The following is a 27,203-nucleotide window of genomic DNA, read 5'->3' on the forward strand; positions in this document are numbered from 1 at the left end:
ACGTGTAGACAACGCATGTAGACGTAAACTTATAGTCTACGGCACATCACTGATATGGTCTCTTTTTGCCACCATTGAGCAGAAGGATAAAAGAAAACTTCGTCTTCTTTCTCCAACATCAGGGTTTTTCTGCATCTGGTGTCGATTCAGCCAGTCATAGAATGGCTTAGGATTAATGAATATAATATAAATAGGTGAATATGTACACTTCACAGCAGAAGAGTTGCTAGATTTTCCAAAACACTCAATAACGGCAGAGGAGAGAAAGAGTGAGCCGAGCAAGTCAGTGCACGCTGCTGCAAACGGCTGATAGCTGCAGCCGCGTTTTTTCCTTCATGCACTCACTTCCCCTCTCACACATTGATCGAGCCCTCTCGAGCCAATAATTGCGTAGAGACTTGTTTTCGTACCCTTGCTCCAGAGATTTCATGGACAGAGTGTAGATACGTGCCTGTCGGGACCCCAGCACCACCTGATCTGCGGTGGCTGTATCGCCGCCACTGCTGCTTGTCCCGAATCGAACATTCTGCCAAACTGTTGCTTGTTTTCCTCGATACTTATTTTGGTTTCCACAGGCCACACTTAATCTGTAGCGCCTCGATGGGAATGATGGGAGCTGGGCGACTAATTTTAGTTTCCTTTTCGATGTTCAGAAGTAGAAGATCTCGTGCGAAGAGCGAATTCAAAGGAAACGCGTGACAATGACGGCGAGGCGCGTTTTGACAGCAAGTGCTCAACTGTCATTTGTTAGATGTGAACACAGCGTGCCACGACTGAATTTTGACGACCACACAACAGTCTTCCGTCACAAAACCACATGGGAACTGCTACGTGGCCTTCTTGTACTCAGGACTTGTGGTATCAACCTTTTCGTGGACAATAGCTTACAGGTATTATCATCATTATCGTCTTCCTTTGCCCTCTTTTAAAGCATGTTTGATCTCTTAAACAATCTCCACAAGAAAGCAATTTCTTCGAACAAAAATGTAGTTCCAAGCTGTGCTTCTTTGAAGGTTGCCCATCCCCCCCTCCCCCACAGCAACAATGGCGTGTCCCCTTCAGATCATATCATAATCCCAATAAAGTATGTAATTAAGATAGCGTGTCTATTTTTATCCTGTTACTAAAAGCTTTTTTTTTTTCAAAAGCTTTACTGAACACTACTTGATCTGCCCCCCCCCCCAAATACTTTCTTTCTTCACACCTAGTAACAAAAGTGACTTGGAACCAGCCAAAGTAAATGAATTACTAAAGATATATTTTTTGACCTCCCCCTCTCTCTGCCTCATCGCACAAATTGAAATATGGTACAGAGGGATCCATGAGTATTACCGTGCAAATTGTCCATGACCATGTCCGTGCACTTTATTTGACCCAATAAGAGTTTCAAGACTTAAGAGAAAACTCAAAACAAGCTGTTGACACTTCTGCACCAGCATACATAAAATCCATAGCTTATAAACACATAGGACGTAAGAGAAAAATTAATGAAAATATAGTGAATCCACCTCAGAAATAATGTGCATACTATTGTCTCTACTCAAAATTCAACACTGAATAGAAAAAAATAATAGTCAGAAAACCCAATACATATGATATTCATTTGTTTCAAATGAGGACTGCCTGCTAAATGTTCAATATATATTTTAAAAATATATAGCTAAAGAATTTAAGTAATTAAAAAGTAAGTTATGACATCAAATCTCAGGAAATTTAGTTTCCTTTATTTCTGCAAGTAAACAAGTGAGAAAGGGACTGGCAACATTGCCAAGTAGATTATCTTCACTTTTGGCGTCTTGCTCTGTTTGTTGCTGGAAGTCTGCCAAATGAGTATTTCAAAGGTTTTTTGCCATTGTTTACGCAGACCTAATTGAGATCGAATAAAATTTTGTGATTTACTAACTCACAACCGGAATTCTCATATAAAAAAAACATAGTTTACTTTATATTCAGTGACAATTAAGCTGTATTTTTTATGTTTAATTAAAATTGCACTGTACATGTAATAACTACAGTATGTAACATTCTTATTCGTACACACGGATTTTCAAAGAAAATGCTTTAATATCTGAAAGGAAATACACTCTTTTGAAATTGTTTCTTTACAATTCAATAACCAATATCATTAGAAACATAAAATCTTACCCAAATTTTGTATAACCAATGACAATAATAAATTAAATCAATCTGAAAGAGAAACATGCCATTTTTTGTACAACTTTTCTATTCGTACACTTAATAATATAAAAGAAAAAAAGTATATTCAGAGCAAATTAACTGACAGTTCTAATACTTTGATGCATATCCTTTAGCTTTAATTACTGCTTGACACCTGTTCTTCATAGAATTAACCAGTTTCCGACATGTTTCAGAGCTTATTTTATTCCAATCGGCTTGCACAACAGTTTTGAACTCTTGTTTGGACTTGACGTCTGTTTTGTGGACTCGCCTCTTCAAAATTGCCCATAAACAGTCAATGGGATCTAAGTCTGGACTTTGAGCTGGTGTTTGTAGTAATTTGGGCACATTCCATATTAGCCAATTCATGTTAACTCGCGCCTTATGCTTATTGTCATTGTCTTGTTGGAATCTGTAGATAGGCGGCATGTTCATTTTTTGGGCACTCTGCTTTACATTGTTCTTTAATATGTCCAAATAGACATATGCATACATGATACCATCAATAAATTGGATGGTACCAACACCTTTGGACGACATACAGCCCCAAATGATTAATGACGCACCACCGTGATTAACTGTTGGAACTGTGTTAATGTGATCATTGTCTTTATTTGATTTTATCCAGACCCTATTTATCCCTCTCTGACCCGTTTATATTAATCTTAGACTCGTCTGACCATATGACACTATCCCAAAATTCCTGGTCCTTGTGGATGTGCTCTTTCGCGAATGAAAGTTTATTCCTACGATTCACCTTATTTACATACGGCCCCTTTCCTAGTATTCTGCCATGATATTCATGCTTCCACAAGGCACGTCGGACATCATTTTGCCAGCAACATTGTCTACTAACGGTCGTAACTGAGGAACACTTAATCGAGGGTTTTCTCGCACTCTTTTTAAAATAAAGCGTTCATCACGTTTATTCAACCGTCTCTCTTTTGGTTTTCTCGGCACATTCTGTGTTGAACCTTCCTCTCAAAATTTGTTTACTATGTATTGAACTGTGGAGTGTGATTTATTGACTGTTTGTCCATTTTTTTCTTAACGAATAACCTCTAAGGGCCAAATTTATAATAACAGCCTTCAGATCGGAACTAAGTTCCTTCACCTTGCCCATTTGGAACACGCTGATAGATAGATGACATGCTTACAACAATACCTACGCCAGCATTCCGCTTGCGCTTGCATGTTCAAACTTGTTACGAAGTTGTAAACTGCACGAAATCGCCCGTATAGCGGTGGCGCTGTATGCGAGGAAGATTGAAATTCTTGCCTGTACGAATAACAATGTTGCATGAAACAGCGTGTTTTTCTCTTTTCACACAAATTATATGCTTTGTTTATACACTTTGAATATACATTTTTATTGACATGTGTTGGTGAAACCTTCATTAACATTAATTTCCAGGTACATACAGTATGTAACATTGTTATTCGTACACATAGAATTTCCGAGGAAAAAATGTCATATCTACTAGTAAATATAATCATTTTCATATGTACCTGGAAATTAATGTTAATGAAGGTTTCACCAACAAATGTCAATAAAAATGTATGTTCAAAGTGTATAAACAGAGCATATAATTTGTGTGAAAAGAGAAAAACACGCTGTTTCATGCAACATTGTTATTCGTACAGGCAAGAATTTCAATCTTCCTCGCATACAGCGCCACCGCTATTCGGGCAATTTTGTGCAGTTTGCAACTTCGTAACAAGTTTGAACATGCAGGCATGCTCCCCGTCAAGTGGAATGCTGGAGTAGGTATTGTTGTAGCCTATCGTCTATCTATCAGCGTGTTCGAAATGGGCAAGGTGAAGGAACTTAGTTCCGATCTGAAGGATGTTATTATAAATTTGGCCCTTAGAGGCTATTCGTTAAGAAAAATTGGACAAACCGTTAATAAATCACATTCCACAGTCCAAAAGAGAGACAGTTGAATGAAAGTGATGAACGCTTTATTTTAAAAAGAGTGCGAGAAAACCCCCGACTGAGTGTTCCTTAGTTATGACCATTAGTAGAAAATGTTGCTGGCAAAATGATGTCCGATCAAACTGTCCGACATGCCTTGTGGAAGCATGGATATCATGGCAGAATACCACGAGAGAGGCTGTATGTAAATAAGGTTAATTGCAGGAATAGAGGAATAGACTTTCAATCGCGAGAGAGCACATCCACAAGGACCAGGAATTTTGGGATAGTGTCATATGGTCAGACGAGTCCAAGATTAATATATGCAGGTCAGATGGGATAAATAGGGTCTGGATAAAATCAAATAAAGACAATGATAGTAGTGGTATTGGTGGTAGGGAGAGGACCACTTACAAGTGTAGGAAAGGCGAGGCTATTTGATTGAACAATCAGATTTGCTTATACTTGAAACAAAGCCAAGAGGGGGCCTATACCCCAATTTTTCAGGTGTGATATGTTCTGATTTTTAAGAAATTCAGAATTTCTAGTGTAGGAAAGGCGAGGGCCCACAATCTGATTTGCTTGCACTTGAAACAAAGCCAAGAGGGGCCTATACCCTAATTCTTCAGGTATGGAGGTTCGGGTTTAAGTCCTCATAAAATGTGAAGCCTCCTCTGAAGGCAAAATGATAATATTGTTGCCTTGTAAACAAGGGGTTCTGGGTTCGAGTCCTGATAGATTGAAATACATGTGGCAAAAATAAAATCTCCACAAGTGAGATTTTGAGAATAATTACTGCTACTTGATAGCCCCCAGATCTGAAACCCTCCTTTCTCCTCTCCTCAGACAGATTCGGCCATGTGTGTAAAAGCTATATCTGTGTGATTGTTGTTTATAAACTTGTCAAAAATATGGCTTTTTTGTATGAAAACATGCAATCCTGAATACAATTCTGGTTTTGTCTTGTTCTGTTAATATAAACACAAGTGAGACTTACAGAATATTTATTGCACAGTTCAAAATCCAATTTTGAATTGTATTTAGTTGATATAGAGATGAGGTTTTAAACCTGGTGAAGTGTGTTTTACATCAGCAAAACTATCACCAAAACCTAGTTACTGCTGTTGTTTAGGTATAAAAGCACCAGCTCAGCCACTAACTGCGGAACCCAACTGATATTTTTATTAAGTATAAAATTTTGAATTGAAGCCCAGAAAATCTTATATAATAAACAACAAGAAAAAATGCCAAAACAAAAATATTGCAATCAGTGTAATAAAAATATATCTAGTTCTCATTGGGCTAGGCATTGCCGTATTTGTAAGCCTAGGAAATGCAGAAAGGCCATGAAAATATGTCCAAGATGCCATAAAATATTAAGCAAGGCATATTACAAATGGCACAAGTGTAATTCTTATGTACAGTTATCAGCATTGCTCTCACAACCATCTACATCTGGTCTGAAAAGAAAGCACGAAGCACCTCTTAATGCTGGACCGGCAAAGCAGCTATGCTTTGCACCTATCCATAGCAGTTTTAATGGCCAATTAAGAGATTATCGGTTTGTATCAGAGCCAAGATGTGGTATTGAGAATTTCTTGAACAGTATAAATCCTGATCTGCAGGCAATTCTAAATGCACAAAATGGCTCTTATAAGCTGTCCCTCAAATTGTTTACACAATATAAGAAACCAAATGGCATAAAATTTACACAGCCCCACATAACAGAAACTGTACCTGTATATTCAAATGCAAATTCAGACACAATAATAAGCAGGTTGATAGATCAATTGAATATTAAACACTCTGAATTTGAGGCAAAAGAGTCTGGATGGAGCCTATGCGGCTCTTCGCACAGGCTCTATGTTAATATTTCTGAATTCAGCCCATTACAAGGATCTACATATTTGCCATTACCTGATAATATTAAAAACAGAAGAGCCGTGGTTAATATAAAAAATACCGACCAGAAATGCTTTTTGTGGTGTATATTAGCTGCTTTGTTTCCAGTTTCAAGGGATCCTCAGAGAATAAGTTATTACAAACAACATGAACATGATTTTGACGATGCAATGGAGGGTTTAGAATATCCAATGTCTATTCAGAATATTGATAAATTTGAAAAAAGAGCCAGGGATATCAATGGCAAACAATTATCTATTAATGTATATATTTGCTCCACTGGCCGTGACAATTGCTTGATAGCACCTCTCAGAATCAGTGATCATGATGATTCTGCTGTTCCGATTGATCTGCTCTTAATTGAAGAGGATAGCAAATATCATTATACTCTGATACATAATTTTCTAGCTTTAGTGAGAGCACAACTAGACAAATCTAATAGAATATTCGAGGTGTGCAGAAGATGCTCAACTGCAATTGATGGCAGGAAAATGGTGAATGGGGTTCGTAAAGAGAGTGCAGAAATTGCTAAGAACAGATTAATTGAGCATCTGAAATACTGTGGCAATCATAAACCTGTTCATATGGTGATGCCCAATCTAAGTGAAAAAGCAGAATTCAAAAAGTTTGAAGCCTTGTTGGAACACCCAGCATATATTGTCTGTGATTTTGAATCGAACCTCAAACCTCTTGCATTTTGTAGCCCAGATCCTGAAGAATCTTCTATTACACCATACCAGCTACATGAACCTTCCAGCTTTTGTTATGTGGTTGTACAGGATGGTGTTGTTACCAAAATAGATTCATACATGGGGCCAGATGCCGTCAAAATATTTGCACATAAAATAGAAAATGAGTGCCGTGACATATCATCTAACATCTTATTAAAATCAAAGCCCATCTTGCCTTTAACAGAGAAACAGATTGAAGATTTCAACAATGCAGAAAAATGCCCGGTATGTGGTTCTGAATTTTCAGATACAAATATCAAGGTGAAACACCATTCTCATACAGATGGTCGATATAAACAGGCCCTGTGTAATAGCTGTAATATTAAGATCCAGAGACCAAGATTTGTCCCCATATTTTGCCATGGTGCATCCAATTATGATTTCCATCATCTGATCAGATATGAGGGGTTTGAGAAGCAGAATTTAAATATTTTAGCTGAAAATGATGAGAAATATATATCTATTAGCAAAATAATTAAAGTTAATGGTGTTCCTATTCACATGAGATTTCTTGATTCTTACAGAATTTTATCTGCTAGCCTGGCTACACTGACCTCTCAATTACCTGATGATCGATTCAAAATCACACGTGCATTGTTTCCAAATCTGGACCTGAAATTAATTAGGCGGAAGGGTGTATATCCATATGACTATGTTACAGATTTTTCTAAATTTGATGAGTGCTCCCTGCCTCCACAACATGAGTTTTACAGCAAAATCAGAGGTTCTGGAATCACAAATGAAGAATATCACCATGCCCAATTGATGTTCAACAATTTAGAATGCCAGACATTTGGTGATTATCACATGGCATATTTGAAACTTGATGTGACCCTCTTTGCTGATATAATGCAGACATTCAGAAAATCATCAATGCAAAATTATGGACTGGACCCAGTGTATTTTTACAGTGCCCCGGGCCTAGCATGGTCTGCAATGTTTTTGAACACCAAAAAGCAATTGGATCTGATCCAAGATCAAGATATGTATTTGTTTATGGAGCAAGGTATAAGAGGGGGGGTGGTGCAATGTTCTCAGAGATATGCCAGAGCAAATAACAAGCATATGCCTGATTATGATCCAGCACTGCCATCAAATTATATATTGTATGTGGATGCAAACAGCCTCTATGGTCACGCAATGATGCAAAAACTGCCATATGCAGGGCTTGAATGGGTCGAAGATTTCAATATTGAGGATCTTCAGAACTATAATGACCGTGAATATGGCCTCTTCTTAGAGGTTGATCTGACAATTCCAGATCATTTACATAACAAATTTTCTGATCTGCCCCCAATTCCTGAGGTTCAGTGCTCACCTGGCTCTAAACAGAAGAAGCTCATGATGACACTGGAGGCAAAACAAGGCTATGTCATATATTACAAGAACCTCCAGTTCCTGATGCATCATGGTGTTCAAGTGACCAAACTTGGCAAAGTTTTGAGGTTCAGGCACTCAGAATGGTTGAAACCATATATTAATACAAATACGGAGCTTCGAACATCTGCAAAGAGCGAATTTGATAAGACCTTGTTTAAATTGATGGTCAATTCTGTATATGGCAAAACAATTGAAAATGTCAGAAAACATACCGATGTTAAAATAATTACTGACCCCAGCCTGAGCAAAAAATTGGTTGCAAAGCCTAATTTCAATTACAGAAGAATTTATGATGAGCATATGGCACTTTTCAACATGAAAAAAACAAAGATTAAGTTTGATAAACCTATTTATGTAGGGGCTGCAATATTGGAATTGTCCAAATTACATATGTTAACATTGTATTATGATGTGCTGAAACCTTTTTATGGTGATAATGTAAAACTGATGTACATGGACACGGATAGTTTTATTCTTGATATTCAGACAGAAGATGTTTATCAAGATATGACCCAGCCTGAATTGTTTAAATATTTTGATACCAGTGAATTGCCAGACCATTTGAATATTCAACCCCACAACAAAAAGGTGCCCGGCAAGTTAAAAGATGAGACACTTGGTGATGTTATTGTGGAATTTGCTGGGTTAAGTGCCAAGATGTACAGTTTTAAAACATGTAGTGCTGTTGTCAAAAAAGCCAAGGGCATTGGCAAAGTAGCTGTGGAAAAAGAGCTTAAATTTGAAGATTATAAAAATTGCCTCAAATCCCAGAATTTAATCAAAACATCAGAATCCAGAATTCAGAGTGTGGATCACTTATTGACTTCAAATGTTGTAAGAAAAGTGGCTCTGGACCCACATGATGATAAGAGATGCATTTTATCATGTGGCATACATACTTTACCATGGGGGCATTGTGATTTGAAAAATGGCAATCAATGCACAAGCACAGAGCATGATTTGAAATAAATAAACATGCCTATGAACTTATTTGGGTTCAAAAAACAGGCTATTATGGACCTGCCAACACCACAACCCTCTTCTGATATGCTGTCTAAACTGAGTGGCTTGTTAATTATTCATCTGAACAGCATACTTACAGATATTGACGATGAAACAGGCAAAATATTGTACATATTTAACAATAATTTAAATCATTACCAATTACCTGTAGGTGGGCAATTGCAATTTATTACAACCCCTGAGGGTTATGTTAAAATTTCAGTAGGGAGAAATATTTACAGAATTAAGCACTCAAACATGATTTCTGGCACTGTTTATACTGTTTCTGCTGGTGACTGCTTATATATTGAGGTCCCTGGATCTTATGACAAACTTATACCCTTTTTTATAGAATTAAGAATCAGGTATTCAATAATAAATAACTACTAAACAAAATGCCTAATGATATTTTTGGCCATACAAGACATGAAGATCACAGTGATGAGATTCTGATGCTTGATGTCAGAGTCAAGAAATTAAGAAGTGATTTACAAGCTTTACAAACAACACTCAATGCCAGTCTTCAATTAGAAATTACAAATTTACAATCACAATGCATGGACCCTCTTCTTAAAATTGATTCTGAACTCAAATTATTGCTTCAGAGATATACTGATTTGGCAACATTAGATAATTTTCAAAGTTTAGAAGAGGCTGTAGCAGCTCTTCAAGCCAAATTTAAGACCCAGGCTACCAATTCTGAGCAATTGAAACAACAATTGGAAGAGCAAATAAATAATGTCCAGACACAGCTCCAAACAATTGTCAAAAGCATAAAATCACAAGAAGATTTTGATCTAGTGATTTCCACTCTAAAAGAACAGATTCAGTCACTCCAAATACCTAATCTGGATCCTCTGAACAATGCCATAGCCGAGGTTAAAGAAAAAATTGAGACACTTGAAAATTTTATGAACAACTTGCCATCTTCTGATGCTTTAAATGCAATAACTCGGAGTGTAGCAAATATTAAGCTGCAACTTGAAACATATGAAGATTTTGGAAAAATTCAAAGTTCCATAACCCATCTTGAAGGTACAATAGCAGCAGTGCAAAGTGATTTGGCAAATGTACTAGAATCCAGATTGCCCGGGATTGTAGATACCCTTGTCAGTGTCCAGCACCAAATCACATAGCTTGAAAACCTCAACACTGAATCTGAACTATCTCATTTTCATCACTTGATAGATGATATTCAAACAAAGCTTGAAATTTTACAACAATCAACACCCTCTCAGGCAGATATAGCCCTGCTCCAAAATGCTATGCAAAATGTGGCTGATGCATCTGAATTAAACACTGTGAAATTGGCACTTGAATCTTTGCAAAATACAGTATCAAATCTGCCTACATCACAGGAACTTAAAAATATTAAGAGAGCAGTGAATAGGATATTGAAATCAGAAGATATCAAGAATATCCAGGCAGAGATCAAACATCTCACTCAGACAGTGGCCACTCTACCAACAAATCAACATATTAATGAATTGCATGCCCTATTTGAGGATATCAGAAGACAAATCCATGATCTTACTGCTCAAAATTCAAAATTGGCAGTTGTTGAAAATTTGCAACAAATTGTAGCTAATATCAAGCAACAGCTGGGGACCATGGAATCCAATCAAGCAAATGCCCTGTCTGTTTTTGCCACCCAGCTTCAAGAAATTGTGCAACAATACAAAAAACTTGCTGTGGACATAAGAATCAAGCCTGGGCACGATGAGATTGTAAGAACCATCAATGAGCACCTTGATTCTGTAACAAGCAGATTGCTTACAGCAGAAAAGGAAATAACAGGCATAATCGAGAATCCAAAACATACAGTAATTCTTGAATTGTACAGCATCCCCAACAAAGAATATGATTCTCCATTTACACCGGGTGGCAAAATATATATGCTGTCCCCTGCACAATTTTATTATCAATTTTTTGTTGGGGGCACATTGAGACCAATCAAGATCAAATATTGGCTTCAACCACAGGCACACCACTACCCTACATTATCAATAACAAATGCTGATAACAAAGTAAAAATCAGCAGTGTAGAATTGGAGGATTTTACAGATCCCAATACATTGGAAACAGCCTATACTGAAGATGATGGCACTCTGGAATTTAAAATACAGATAGGGGACAAATTATATTTAGAAAATCCTGCAGTCTCAGCTGCTGAACACCCCATAGTTGCAATATTCTTGTTTACATATCATGTCTAGACAAATTATTGTTGATGAATTACACAGACAGGCCCGACATAATTTTAAGAGACTCCCAGTAGTTACAAAGGGCATAGATGATTTATGGCAGAGCGACTTGATTGAAATGTCAAGTGGGGGGTTGAAAAACTTAGACAAAATCAACAAGGGCTACAAGTATCTACTCACTGTAATAGACACATTTTCAAAATTTGCCTGGGCTGTGCCACTCAAATCCAAGACTGGAAAATGTGTTACAGAAGCTTTGAGAACAATCATCAATCAGAGTGGAAGATCCCCGCGCTATTTGCAAACAGATAATGGCAAAGAATTTTATAATTCAGTGTTTCAACAATTTATTAAAAGCCAGGCAATAAAACATTATTCGAGTTACAGTGATCTCAAGGCCTCAATTATAGAGAGATTCAACAGAACCTTAAAAAATCTTATGTATAAACAATTTACACTGCAGGGTAATTATAAATGGGTTAATATTCTTCCAGAACTTTTACATAAATATAACAATTCTGTCCATTCCACAATCAACATGAAACCCTCTGAAGTAAAGAGCTCATCTGATGAGCAAAAATTGATCAGCACTGTTTATTATCCTAAATATCGGCCAACAACAAGAAAGGCCAAATACAGGGTGGGGGATCAAGTAAGAATAAGCAAATATAAGCACTTATTCAAGAGAGGCTTTACAAGAAACTGGAGCACAGAATTATTTACAGTGGTTCAAGTTAAACCTGGGACCCTTAACACATATATAATAAAGGATCACCGAGGAGAAATTCTCAAAGGCAGGTTCTATGAACAAGAGCTCAGCAAAACTAAACAGCCTGACACATATCTCATAGAAAAAATTATCCGCAGAAAAGGCAAAAAGTTACTTGTCAAATGGCTGGGTCATCCGGAAAACAGCTGGATCGATGCAAACAAAGTGATACTATGAGCACCTGGGATGTTATAAAGAGGCTGCCAGAACCTGAACAACAGAATAAGAGAAATGGCAACTTGTTACCTGATAATATTAGATGTCTTATTGTTGGGCCATCTGCTTGTGGTAAAACTACACTAATGGTTGATAATTTTTTATTGGCACCCAACTGGTTAGACTGGAAAAACAGGCACTTGTATGTCTTCTCTAAGAGCTTGGAACAATTAAAATATCAACAGCTGATGAAGCTTTATGATGGATTGGATATTGCCACTTTTGAACCAGATGTTAAGCCACTTCATGACTGTCTCGATAATTCTGTTGTTGTGTTTGATGATGTTATATTGGATAATCAAAACAAGGTTAGAAACTTCTTTACACAGGGCCGGCACAAAAACATTGATTGCTTCTACCTGGCACAGACTTTTTCAAAAATACCCAAGCAACTGATCCGAGACAACAGCAATTTTATATGTGTATTCCATCAAGACCATACTAACCTCAAACACATACATGATGAATATGTAGGTGGGGACCTGAGCTACAATGATTTTTCTAAGATTTGCAGTAAGTGCTGGAACCAGGACAGTTATGGGTTTGTCACAATTGATATGACAAGAACACCCAATAGTGGCAAATACAGAAATAAAATCAACAATTTTCTAGACGTTGAAACATTTTCTAGACGTTGAGACGTATATAAATAACCATGAAAAGGCCAATCATTGACGATCTTAAGTTAAGAGATTATCTTGTAAAAAGATTTAAGGGATGGAAATCAGAGAACCGTGGAATTTATGAAAAACACAAACAAACAGAACAGCCCGTAATTGATGCTATTAATAATTTAGGTAAGAATATCAAAACTGTTACAGAGCAAAATCAAAATTTGCTCACAGAGCTTGTACCTGTAGCTGCAAGGAACATATTAGATTATCCATTCACCCCACTTTCAAGTATTCACACACCTAGTCCTATTGCTCCTAGAAGAATTGAGGCTAGTCAGGACCCTATCGAATTAGGTCTTCTTGCTCAAAAATATTTAACCACACCTAAAGACAATAAAGATGAGGTGTTTGGCTTATATGCTGACACAGAGCTTGATGGCAGCATCATTCATAGAATTGGCAATTTCAGAGTAACATTTATGGGAGATGATATAATTGTATATTCAGAATCTCGACTTGGAGAAAAAGGTGCTTTTGTTAAGTACACCGGAACACCTGGATTGTGGGAACTGATGACTAGGAAGAGGCCTGGCAGCTATACAGATCAAGATTATGAGGATTACAAAGAAATATTAATAAAATCAGATGCTCTATACCAGAACAATGATCCCACACAAAAAAGAGTCAAGTCGAGCAGTGGGGCAAAATACAACAATTTAATCAAGCCCATATGGTCACAGATCAAGACTGGGAGTGGAATCAAACAATACAATACCCTGCCTAAAGAATTTGTGTGGGTTGATGATGTCAGGAAACTTGTAGATAGGTTATTGGTGATAGCTGGGGAGGAAAATGCTGGGAACCACAATTTTTACAATGAAAAGGTTGGAATTATGGACATGATAAGCACCAAATTGTCTAATTTTATAGTGAATGACCCTAAGGGGATTGGATATCTCATAAAAATTATTAATACTCTACCACCTAAATTTTGGAATATTTCTGAGGGTCGGGGCCTTGTTAATGACATTATAAACAAACTGCCATTTGAACTACACATTCCAGGCTATCAATATTGTGGTCCCGGTACAAAACTAGACCATAGATTAAACAGAGGGGATCCTGGTGTTAATCCCTTAGATGCTGCTTGTAGAGACCATGATATTGCATACAACACACATTCTGATCTTGACAAGAGACATGTTGCAGACAAGAAATTAGAAGAGGCTGCATTTGGCAGATTTGTAAGCAAAGATGCTTCTTTGAGTGAAAAAATAGCAGCATTGGGAACCACCATAGCTATGAGCACCAAACAAAAACTGGGGTGGGGGTTGTGAATATGTATATAATAAACCTACAATGAAGGCCAAGGGTGTTATGTATCAAATACCTTATGCAGGTCTCAAATCTCTTAAAACTATTGACAGTCTCTTAACCAAAAAGCAGCGCAAGAAAAAAAATTCTTGTATTGCAAAAGGGCATGGTATGAAATTGTTACTTAGTACCCCCCAATTAAAAAAATTACAGCAATCAAGAAAAAAATCACATGTGGGGGGATTTATATTTACCATCCCTGCCATCTTAGCTGCTCTCGGGGCTGTGGGGAGCTTGGCTGGGGGTTCAGCCGCCATAGCAAAAACAGTAATAGATGCCAAGAAAAATAGGGCAGAATTAGATGAGCAGAGGCGCCATAACCTGGCAATGGAGAAAAAAGGCAAAGGTGTTAAGAGAGCCATGAATAAGTTTAAAAAAAACAAGAGCCGCTTACAAACCAAGATATTGAAGCTTTAATCAGGCCATTGGGTATCAAACATTTTAGAGGTGTGTACATGTCTGATTCTTTACCGGAACAACCACTCAACAAAGAGTGTGGCATTGTTAATTTGGATAAGTTCAAAAATCAGGGCACTCACTGGATCTGTTATCTTAAATATTTAAAAGATGAGGCATTTGTGTTTGATTCATTTGGAGGTGTTCCACCTGAAAATTTAATAAAATATCTAAATTCAGCTAATCTTTATTACAATAATGCCCGTGTTCAAAACTTCAAAGATGTTAATTGCGGACATTTGTGTTTATCTGTTCTTAGATATATGTCTCAAATAAATAAACCATCAATTGAAGATTTTCAAAAAGCCTTGTGGTATCTGAAACATCATGGGGGTATTCCATCTCACCAGCCAAAATTCAATATTGAAACTCAAATTGCATGATGACATAGTGTATCCCAAAACAATAGCTCTCAGGGCATTTTATGGCATGTACCTGATCCCTAATATTACACACCACAACAACAAAATTGCAGTTGGGGATGAAAAAATTGTCATCACTCCAGGGCAATATAATCTGTCCACTTTAAATGCTCAATTACCCAGAGGTGTAGTGTTAAGTCAAAATTCTGTCACTCACAGAGTAGAGATTGTATCTGCTACAGAAACAGTGGATCTGGGTACCATAGGAGAGCTGTTAGGCTTTGAGAACAACACAAAACTTGAACCAGGCATCAAACACACTGCTATGAATATACCTAAATTCTTAGCCATAGAGACTCTGAATATTCACTGTAATGTAGCAGAGGGTATGATCACCAAATCAAATGGCATAGGCACTCACAAACAAACTGGGATCATTGCAACATTTAAACCTAATTCTGAATTCATGGAGCCGATCATCTACAATCCATCCCCAACATTATATTTTCCTGTGTGCCATAATAGAATAGATTACATTGAGTTGATGGTCACTAATGAAAAAGAAGAATTAGTTGATTTTGCTGGAGCCACAACAACTGCTATCATAGAGATTAATATTTAAATAAAAATACATACAATGGAAAATATTGAGAGTTATGAGCTACAATCATTCCCTCCAAACAGGAGGACATTTGCAAATTTAAATCAACCCAACACAGAAATTGAGGTTGATCTTGATGTAGGGGATGGATTTATACACCCTCACAGAGCAGATCTATACATCAAATTTGATGTTGTAAAGCTCGATGGTACAGATTATCCGGCAAATTCTAATATAAGACTTGTAGACAATTTTGTGCCGCATCTATTCTCTGAAATTGAGATCAGAAAGCATGGCGTTGTTATAAACAGAGTGGATTATCCCGGCATTACCTCCACAGCTTTGGCCACATTAAAATTATCCAAAACCGAGGCTTCATACTACAAAATAGGAGGATTCGAGGCTGGTGATAAGATATTATCTAAAAACCACACAGTGCTGTTCCCCATGCGCCTATTGCCAGGATTCTTCTCAGATTATAAAGAAATTATGTGGAAGGGTGGTTTAAGAATTACATTTAGAAGAGCTGCAAATGATAACAATGCTTTGATGAGGTACAGTGCAATAAACCCTGCAGGGGAAGCTCTGCCTAATACCCTACCAGATGCAGGCAAATGCATTATTCAGACTATGGAGCTAAGAATCCCAGTTGTTGAGTATGAAGCCAGTTATGGTCTTAAATACAAAGCAGATATTCTAAAAAATCCACAGATTCCTCTGCAATTTTATACGTATCAATGCGTACAGAAGCCCGCATCTGGTACATATTATGAGTTTGATGCTACAAATTCATTCTCCAGCATTCAATATGACATGCCTGATTTTGTGGTAGTACTGTTTCAGACTGGAAGACACAACAATCAGGAAAAAAATTCAAGCAAATTTGATAACTGCAACATCAAGAACATATATCTTAAAAATGGCAGAAATGAGGTATTTCCTAGAGAAAATTACAATTTAGACATGTCCAAGAATGATTTCCTCAAATTATATGAGGCTTTTTCGGCTTTCAAGAGAGTCACTACAGGCAATACTGAAATGTATTACACACCAGATGAATTTAAAGCACAGAGACCCATGTTTGTAATCAATGCTTCAAAAAGGAAACAGGTTGTGGTGAATGACAGAACAAATATTAAAATTATCTGTGAATTCCATGAGGCTTTACCTGATGACACCATATGTAGTGTTATTCTCATAGGAGAAAAATCATATGTTTATGATGTAAGAAATGAGAGAGTCACGGAGCAATTTTAGAAGAATTGTATTGTTTTAATATTAGATTGAACCTGGTATCCAATTAAACTTAAATTGGAAGTAAATACGTGTGTGTATGGATGTGTATGTGTGTGTGTCTTGGCTTAATTTCTGGTGTTGACAAGTTTATGGTGGCTGATGCAACTTTTGTAAGTATGGGCAAGAGGCTCTTTCTTTCTGAGCAAAAATCTTGGATTAGAGGGGGTTCCACACTTGAGCAATGCTCATGTTGAGCTAGGTTTAAGTGTAAACAAATCTGCTTGGGGAGAGCTCTTCCTTTCTGAGAAATTCCCGAGGGCATTTTTACAAAAATCTTGGATTAGAAGGGGTTCCACACTTGAGCAAAAAGCTCATATGGGCATGTTGAGTTAGGTTTAAGTGTAGACAATTCTGCTTGGGGGGAGCTCTTCCTTTCTACACTTGTAAGTGGTCCTGGTTATAGCACAAGACCCACTACTAATGATCACATTAACACAGTTCCAACAGTTAAACACGGTGGTGGGTCATTAATGATTTGGGGCTGTATGTCGTCCAAAGGTGTTGGTACCATCCAGTTTATTGATGGTATGATGGATGCATATGTCTATTTGGACATATTGAAGAACAATGTAAAGCAGAGTGCCCAAAAAATGGACATGTTGCCTATATACAGATTCCAAAAATACAATGACAGTAAGCATAAGGTGTGAGTTAACATGATTTGGCTAATATGGAATGTGCCCAAAGTACTACAAACACCAGGTCAAAGTCCAGACTTAAATCTCATTGGTCAATTTTCAAGAGGCGAGTCCATAAAGCAGGCGTCAAGTCCAAACAAGAGTTGAAAACTGTTGTGCAATCCGAGTGGAATATAATAAGCTCTGAAACATGTCGGAAACTGGTTAATTCTATGAAGAACAGGTGTCAAGCAGTAATTAAAGCCAAAGGATATGCATCAAAGTATTAGAACTGTCAGTCAATTCGCTCTGAATATACTTTTTTCTTTTATATTACTAAGTGTACGAATAGAAAAGTTGTACAAAAAATGGCATGTTTCTCTTTCAGTTTCATTTAATTTATTATTGTGATTGGTTATACAGAATTTGGGTAAGATTTTATGTTTCTAATGATATTGGTTATTGAATTGTAAAGAAACAATTTCAAAAGAGTGTATTTCCTTTCAGATATTAAAGCATTTTCTTTGAAAATCCGTGTGTACGAATAAGAATGTTACATACTGTATGAAAATGATTATATTTACTAGTAGATATGACATTTTTTCCTCGGAAATTCTATGTGTACGAATAACAATGTTACATACTGTATTACCAGACACCAAATCGTATGTTCCCACTTTAAATTGTAGGTCCAGTCCCGATTATCCTATCTATGCATAACAACAAATCAATCAAACAAACAAACCAAATCGTATGTATTGTGCTACGAGGCACGACAAGAAAGTATTTCCCGTTCGGTAATAAAAAAAAGTACAAATTTTGTCAGATTTACAAATATAAATTTATCATCACAATGATTATAATAAGAGAGTTAACTTATCTACGTCTTATCTGGAGGTAATTTGTTTAACAAAAAAACAAATACACACCATTTGCCGGCCCCCGTGGCGGAGTGGTTAGCACATCGTGCTACGACGCCAGGGATCCCGGGTTCGAATCTCAGCTTGGGCATGGATGTTTGTGAGTGTCTATTCATCAATTTCATCACATCATCACTCATCCAAATCTTCGCAAATTAACCAAAAGTGACACAGAAAGCGAAGTAAAATAAAGCAATTCAATCAATCAATGCAATACACACCCTTTTCAAGACGCTTTCAGTCAATACGCTGTTGTGTTTTTTATTATAAAAACGAATGTAAAATGTTTACTAAATCAGTGAGAGAATGCTATTAAGTTTAATATGTAAATTTTGTGTAAATTTATAATTCTCCTACTTTTCTTCCAGCTATTCAGAATAGGTGAAAAAGTTTTAGGAGAAAGGTTACTGGGACTATTTTTGCAACCAACGATATATAAGCAATTTGTGGCAGGAACAGAGTTAGAGGAGCTTCAGATGGTGGCAGGTCAACTGAACCAACTTGGTCTGAGGCTGATGGTGGCTCCCACCGTGGAAGAAGATGTTGGAGAAGGCACTGCAGGGTATGTCTCAATAGTTATGAACACTTTCCTGCTTGATTGATATTCACAAGGTAATATGTAAAGATTCTAGGCAATAAGAATCGATGAAATAGGCAGGGAAAGACAGAGTGGGATTATTTCCGTAACATCTCTGGCATTTGCGTTGGCTGCTTGGAAGCGAGTCTTAATTCCGGAATCCACCAATCAACGAGCGCGTCATCTCAAAGGAGCGCCTATCGCTAACCCTGTTGCTCACGCTCTAGGCTGTTGGTAGGCTCGCTAGTTGGACACACTCAGTAAGCTGGAGATGTTACGAAAATGAACTGACTATGCATGTAAAAAGGCACGTTGATTGCATTTCAGAATATTGTGATTAATGAAATCCTTTAAATTCAAATATTACATTAATTGAAATTGAATACATCCACAAAATTAGTGGCCGTTAAGTTCATAGCATAGGCCGATGATAAATATCTGTTCATTTATACATGATTATACAACAAAACATATTTTAAAACAATTTTCTAAATTAAAATACATTCAAATAGTTTAAGATAATCAAACGTAGCCAATGAAGTCCTTTTAAAGTTATTTTAGGCAAAGATAAGCAAGTAGGTACATATTATTAAAATAAGTACACTACTATTAGTCGAAGTTGAAAATTTTAGATTCACTAAAGTTGATGTTATGATCATAGTATATTAATACATAAAATGTAATTATTAAAATGCAACAAAGATCCTAGTGTTATAATTTCACCCGAAAAGTTTGGAGTAAATATGTTGATAAATGATAGTAAGTTTAGCTAATTAATTGGTGCATTACCTTGGACGAAAAGAGGACGAACAGTTCCCTTTTCACAGCATATAACTAAGTGGAATTGTGCAGATAAAGCTACAATCAAGGAAGGAAAAGCAAAAGTGTAACAAATCAAGTGCACAAAAACGATTGTCACTTTAGTGAAGAAGTTGCATTTATTTCTCAGCATAAAATGCTCAAAATTAGTTTATTTATTTTAGTGGGTCCCCCAATTCCGGAGGGCACTGGGTACCGCCATACCTAAGATGGTTTATCCTGGTACCGCTCCCCCCACTCGGGGAGGAAAACCTGTGCTGCCATCACGTGAGTACGTCCACCGGAGACAGCACGTGCTTCAATCTCCTCCGACCAGAGTTCGCCGTTCCCTTTACTAGGGAATTTGAACACTTGAATGCCATATTTGTAAGAGGAAGGCAAGCGTACACAGGCAGAAGGTATTTAAGATGATGGAAAGAAAAGAATTTGTGATATTATTTGCTTGCCCTTTCTAAGGACGCGTGCAACAGTACGGCCAGTCGTCATGTTTGCACTGAACATACGTTTGGCAACAATGACTCGAAAGCGACAGACCATTTCTTGGTGGGTGCTGCACCAGGATGAATCTTCCAGACTATGGACACGATCCATAGTTGCCCTATCTTTAATTACAGTTCAGTTCTGATATAAATATTGTTTCCATAACAAATTTCTTTATTGAATCCACAGTCAAGAAAAATATGACAGAAATTTAGAAGAGTTGATGCACCTAGCTGATATGACGAGCAGTTGTGGGAGTAAAGAACCTTGCTTGCAGACAAAGATCACTGCCTTAATGCCAGCAGATTCATTGGTGAGTATGTCCATTGTGAATACACACTATTTGCATATCGTGAAATGAATTTAATGTAAGTTTACAATATTTTCAGACAGTGAAACCGGAACTTCTTCTGGAATTTTACAATGTATGTAATTAAAAAGGAAACACAGACACACATATACAGTGCCTTTCACTGTCGAGTCTTCCGTGAAGCGGCAGCTAACACGCCGGGCGATGGGAGGGCGTTTGCCTGCATTTAGACCCACAGCAGTACGCTGACCTTGGCAATGGACGCGTCAGTGCTTCAGTATCCAGGTAGCTGGTGTCCAGTTTGCACGTGTTTGTGAAGTGTTAAGGTGTTAACAAGTGTTTTAGATTGTTTTGTTTTAGTTTACGTATTCCTGGTGCTTTTCTGCTGTCTAATAATGCCACGCACAATTTAAAACAACGCATTTTTATGTACGCCTCTTACGTCATTACGAATTCTTGTAGGGAAATCAGAAGGCGTTTGGCAGCAGAATTTCCAGATGTTCCTGTTCCACACAGAGACAATGTTCGAGAACTTATAAGCAAATTTAGGGAAACGGGGTCTGTTCTTAATAAGAAGCGAAGGGAAAACGACGTGTGCTTACTGGGAAGAAACTGCATGACGTTGTAGCACGATTGGAACACACTTTTCAAAAATCCCTCCGGCGCCTTGCACAAGAAAGAGACATTAGCATGACGTCTGCATGGCCAGCTACCAAGCTTTTAAATCTGAAGCCATACATTAGAAGAATATGAAAGAAAATATCAGGAGAGTAATTTAAGCAATTTCGGAAGAGGAACTGATACGTGTTAGTGAAAATTTCCTTTAAAAATGCCGTAAATGTGTGGAAGCAAGAGGACATCATTTCCAACATCTCTTGTAACAAGGTACGTGCTAATTTTAATTTTAAGTGTCCGTGTAATTGTACGAGCTTCATTCATTGCGTAGCTAGCGCTTCCATTAACGCGGATGTAGCATCAAGTTTGCCGGCAGACGCGCTCTCGCTGCCCGGTGTAATAGCCGCAGCTCCGCGGAAGACTCGGCCGTGAAAAGAACTATATATACAGGGTGTTTCTAAAGGTCGTTTACAACGCTTGGGAGGTGATTTCTCATACGAAAACAAGCAAAAAGTGTGAGTTCCATTTTTACGACTGAGGCTTCGTTTCCAAGATAGGAGCCTCGCAAAAGGTGACAAAGTGAACGTCACACCTAACTGGGATGAATACTATCAGAGATAGAGAGGCGGTTCCAAGGGAATCATAAAGGAATCGTATGTGCTCAGTCCGGAAGTCACTATGAAAAGTTCACTGCACGCATGCGCAATGGAGTCCTCAAAGGAATTGGGGATTTCCAGCAAGAACAATGCATGGAAAGGGTATGTATCGCAGGAAGAAGGACCGTGACAATGAGAAATGCGTTAAAGACAACACATCCCGACCTCAAACATCAAAACATGAGCACGGAACACAAAATTCGAAAAGTTGAGCACGGTTGCATACCAGTTACACGTGAGGAATGAACGAATCATGTCATGTGGCATACGAGAGACACATTACTCCACCAGGAGGAGGGTCAGAAAAAAAACAATATCAGATGATTGCGACAACGTGTATTTTTACACGCGACAACTACGTAATATCCCCCCCCCCCCCCACACACAACAAACAACAAATGCTACAATGTCTTACGCACAGACAGTGCGTGTCACTGTACACCAACTGAAGATGTCACTTTCACCATACCAAGAGTGTTCGCACGCGATCACTGAGACGTAAAAGAGACCAGTTTTGGAAGCGCTGCGCAGGCAAGTCTGGCTCTCGTAGTCTACGTTTGACCTTCATGACTGCTGTACCCCCGAGAGGAGCTCGAAGGGTTGGTTCTCTCCGGCAGCGTCCCAGTCGTGTTGCAGGTGCTGGGATATGATCAGCAGTTCGCTCTAGGTTGTCATACGCATTGAAGAGTACTAGTATGTTGTATTGAAACAAGTTGACGTGGTGGAGTGGGCAAGTCAAGTATCGCAACAATTGGTCTGTGGTGTTCGTACGGTGATACGGCCAATTTGTGCAGTGTGCCAGTGTTAAACAAAAACGATACTTTGCAGTTCCAGCTCCCTATTACACAGATGGCTGTGTATACGACCCAGCAGCTAGCAGACATGCATCTCATGTATGGGGAGGCACGTGGTAATAGCCGTGTCTCTTTATGGAGAACGCTTTCCACATAGACGTTTACCGCCTCACGCCTTCTTTCAGGTAGTGGACAGTCGACTGCGTGAAACAGGGTCAGTGTTACCACCGCGGCAAGAAGTTGGCATACTCCGAAGTGTACGCACACATCAGTTTGCAGAAGATGTGTTAACAGCGGTCGCAGAACATCCTGGCACCAGTACACGCGTGCTCGCTCGGGCACGAAACACGTCTCATGTGAATGTTTGGCGAGTGTTGTCAGAGGAAGGAATGCACCCTTTTAAACTGCAGATAGTACAAGAACTGTTACCTCGTGACTTTCGCACTCGTATGGAGTTTTGCCAATGGTTGTTGCATCAGCTGGACACAAACCCTCACTTCGGGGCAAAGGTATTGTGGACAGATGAAGCCATTTTCACCAGGATGGATGTCTTCAATAGTAGAAACAGTCATGTCTGGGACTTCGACAACCATCATGTACTTTTTGTGGCCCATCACCAGCACAGGTTTTCAGTGAATGTGTGGTGCGGGATAGAACATGATCATTTAATTGGACCATACATTCTCCCTGTTCGCCTGAATGGTCGCACGTATCATGCATTTCTTAGTGAGGTTCTGTCTGAACTGATGGAGACCGTACCTTTGGCACTGCGGCAAGAAATGTGGTACCAACACGATGGGACACCAGCTCATTTCGATCGTAATGTACGACATTTCCTGCATGATTTATTTCGCAATAGGTTAATTGGTAGGGATGAGCCTGTGCCTTGGCCACCGATGTCACCAGATCTCAACCCTCTCGATTTTTCCTTCTGGGGAGAAATGAAAACCCTCGTATACGACACACCTGTCACATCAGCTGAGGACCTCGTTGCTCGCATCAACGTCGCCGCCGCGACGATAGCACATACACCTGGCTTGTTTGCTCGTACTCGACAATCCTTGATTCGTAGCTGTCATCTCTGCGTAGAAGTGAACTTCACACATTTTGAAAACCGTCTGTGATTATCGCCCTCGGAAAATCCCAGTGAGAACACTCTTGGCATTGCTCCCCACCCCCTTTGTGTGGTGAAAGTAACATCTTCAGTTGGTGTACAGTGACACGCACTGTCTGTGCGTAAGACATTGTAGCATTTGTTGTTTGTTGTGTGTGGGGGGGGGGGATATTACGTAGTTGTCGCGTGTAAAAATACACGTTGTCGCAATCATCTGATATTGTTTTTTTTCTGACTCTCCTCCTGGTGGAGTAATGTGTCTCTCGTATGCCACATGACATGATTCGTTCATTCCTCACGTGTAACTGGGTATGCAACCGTGCTCAACTTTTCGGATTTTGTGTTCCGTGCTCATGTTTTGATGTTTGAGGTCGGGATGTGTTGTCTTTAACGGATTTCTCATCGTCACGGTCCTTCTTGCTGCGTTACATACCCTTTCCATGCATTGTTCTTGCTGGAAATCCCCAATTCCTTTGAGGACTCCATTGCGCATGCGTGCAGTGAACTTTTCATAGTGACTTCCGGACTGAGCACATACGATTCCTTTATGATTCCCTTGAAACCGCCTCTCTATCTGTGATAGTATTCATCCCAGTTAGGTGTGACGTTCACTTTGTCACCTTTTGCGAGGCTCCTATCTCGGAAACGAAGCCTCAGTCGTAAAAATGGAACTAACACTTTTTGCTTGTTTTTGTGTGAGGAATCACCTCCCAAGCGTTGTAAACGACCTTTAGAAACACCCTGTATATGCAGTAAAACCTGTCTATCCCGAAACATGATAGTTCCGAGCAAAGTTTTCCGACTTAGCAGTTTTCCTTCTTATACAGGGTTGACTTTAAATACAGTATAGAGCGCTGCAGGAAATAATGGAAAGTCAGATTTACATTTCGCATTACTTATAATGTAGAGTTCTAATGCATGTACGTACATGAATTAAAATGCGATACAGTCGCAATAAGTATAGCAGGGATTACAATTATGTAACTACATATGTTGGTACAGTTTTTACAGTATTGTAAGAACGTACAGTACGTACTTATGTATCTTTTCGAACCCGGGACCCCTGGCGTCGTAGCGCTATGTGCATAGAGGGAAAGAGAAAGATTGAAAGATGGAATAAGAGAGGTGAAGAAAGATTGAGATAAAAGTGAAGAAAATAGAAACAAAGAGATAACAAGAAAAATAGAAAGATGACGAAAGAACAGAGGAGAAATTGACAAAGAAAGGTGGAGAAGAGTAAGAGATGAAAGAAAGAAACTGAATCGTAACAGCTATGAGTATTGTAGCGCATTCTTTCACCGATAAGCGAGTGGCAACAGAGGCATGTTCCACTTACAGTATTGCATTGTTTTCTTGCGAGCGAAATAATAAAGGAAGAAATTTCCGTCTTCCTGAGAATGAAAACATCTCGTTGGTCTTTAAATGGTGTTCCGTTTCCGCCTTAAGCAGGTCATTTTCAGGTATAAAATCGGTCCGATCTGAGGACTTTTTTCCCCCCGTATTTTCAGGTTTCCTTGGGTAGAGGTTCCGGGATATGCCGTTTTTACTGTGTATATATATATATATATATATATATATATATATATATATATATATTTATATATATATATATATATTAGTCAGTTAGCCGACCTCCGTGGCGGAGTGGTTAGCACAGCGTGCTACGACACCAGGAGTCCTGGGTTCGAATCCCGGCATGGGTATCGGTGTTCTTTGTGAGTGTCCCTTCATCAATTTCATTATCATCACTCATCCTTATCTTCGCGATGGGCCAAAAGTGGCAGAAAAGGCGAAGTAAAATAAACAATACGAGTGAATCAATCATAGATAGTAGTGAAAGTCATCTTAGTGTTTATTAACGGAGAAAATAGATAATATGGACCACCTACATAATTTTCAAATGTGTGATAATAAAGTTAAACACTTGGAAATGCTAGAAAAAAAAGACAGCTCGAAGAGTGTCTATGAAGTGTCCTACTAGAATACTGATAGTCTTTCTTCTTTTCCTTTCTTAAAATTTCTTGTAGCTCATATCTCTTGTTGAGAACAACACGATGTGTGTGAATTCGCTAAGAAAGGCTGTTTTAATTGCTGCTAACCAAGCACCTTCCTAAATGAAGGAGCCTATAGTTCATATTAATGGATAATTCTTATTCCATTGTCGTATGCGGATTGTGGTAAATTACAGAAAATCAACCTGTTTTTTTTCAGTATAATATATTATAAGCTGATGAAAAATGTTGGTAATTATCATTATTATTTTACATTTTCTACTCTTTACGTGTTTAATAATTGTAAACATTGATCTATTTTTTCTTCAGCGAAATCTATCAAAAATATTTTCATCTTCTTCATCTCAAGTGGCTCTTGTAGAGAAGGTTGCGGAAACAATGGCCAGAAATTGTGATATTTCCATTCCAGGGCTCACGAAGGGTGATTCAGTTGCTTTATCACACGCCATTGCGAGATTAAAATGTCTTGGTAAGTCAGAAAAGTAACAATATTTCCTTATCAATTTGTAGAATATTTCTTTCTTTTTTCTACGAAATTGATTTTATTGCTATTTTCCAGTATAGGCCTATTTAATAAAAATTTTCTAAATACAAGAAGTACACGATGAATATTCTGGGTTTTACAATGATATAAAACTGGTTGATTGTCCGGCGTTGCCCGGGTATTTATTTATCTCCATCTTCTATTAGACAGGAAAATAATGAATTCTAACTATACTGTAAAATGTAACTAATTTTATTTACAGGTACTTAAAAGTGTAAGTACAGTATACAAATTATAAAGTAAAATCTTTTACAAATTCACTATAATATTAATTTAACTCAAAACTTGATTATAAACAACACTTTTAGTTTCACCTCCAGGAGCAAGAATAAATCAATTGAACGGCATTGGGAGTGTCACTATTCATCTTAGCGACTCCAAAAGCTATGGATTCCACAGTATAATCGGTCGTTTTCTATTATTTTTACATGTCACCCCTTCTCGCCCCCACCCCTAGGGGTGCCAGGGGTGTCTTACCCCCACAGTATTTCTTTCCAGATTGTAAGTCATATGTATACCAAGTTTGGTTGAAATTGCTCCAGGCGTTCGAGATTTAAGCCGGAGCAAACATACATACATACATTTTTATACACTGCTGTTTGTGAAAATTGCAACACCCAGAAATAATGGCCCAAATGAATCCAAACTCGGAGGATGTGTAGAACAGTGTACCAGCAATAAGTGATTAGGATTGCAGAGAGATGGCGTGCATGTAGGCCCAGCAGCGCCCTCTCTTGTGTGACCG

The 27,203-nt window shown here is 38.2% G+C and overlaps 1 protein-coding gene across 1 annotated transcript in view; it reads left to right on the forward strand.

Moving 5' to 3' along the window:
* Nucleotides 1-661: 661 nt before the first annotated feature.
* LOC146002711 (hydroxyproline dehydrogenase-like) overlaps nt 662-27,203 on the forward strand; it is a 35,160-nt gene continuing 8,618 nt past the window's right edge. The window contains exons 1-4 of the mRNA XM_083140674.1: nt 662-890; nt 18,906-19,099; nt 20,603-20,726; nt 26,224-26,383. Of these exons, the coding sequence (XP_082996800.1) occupies nt 702-890; nt 18,906-19,099; nt 20,603-20,726; nt 26,224-26,383 (667 nt within the window). The 5' untranslated portion in view covers nt 662-701. The remainder of the gene's footprint in view (nt 891-18,905; nt 19,100-20,602; nt 20,727-26,223; nt 26,384-27,203) is intronic.

The sequence above is a fragment of the Lepisma saccharinum genome, chromosome 18, assembly GCF_977018435.1.
Source record: "Lepisma saccharinum chromosome 18, izLepSacc3.1, whole genome shotgun sequence".
Lineage (NCBI taxonomy): Eukaryota > Metazoa > Arthropoda > Insecta > Zygentoma > Lepismatidae > Lepisma > Lepisma saccharinum.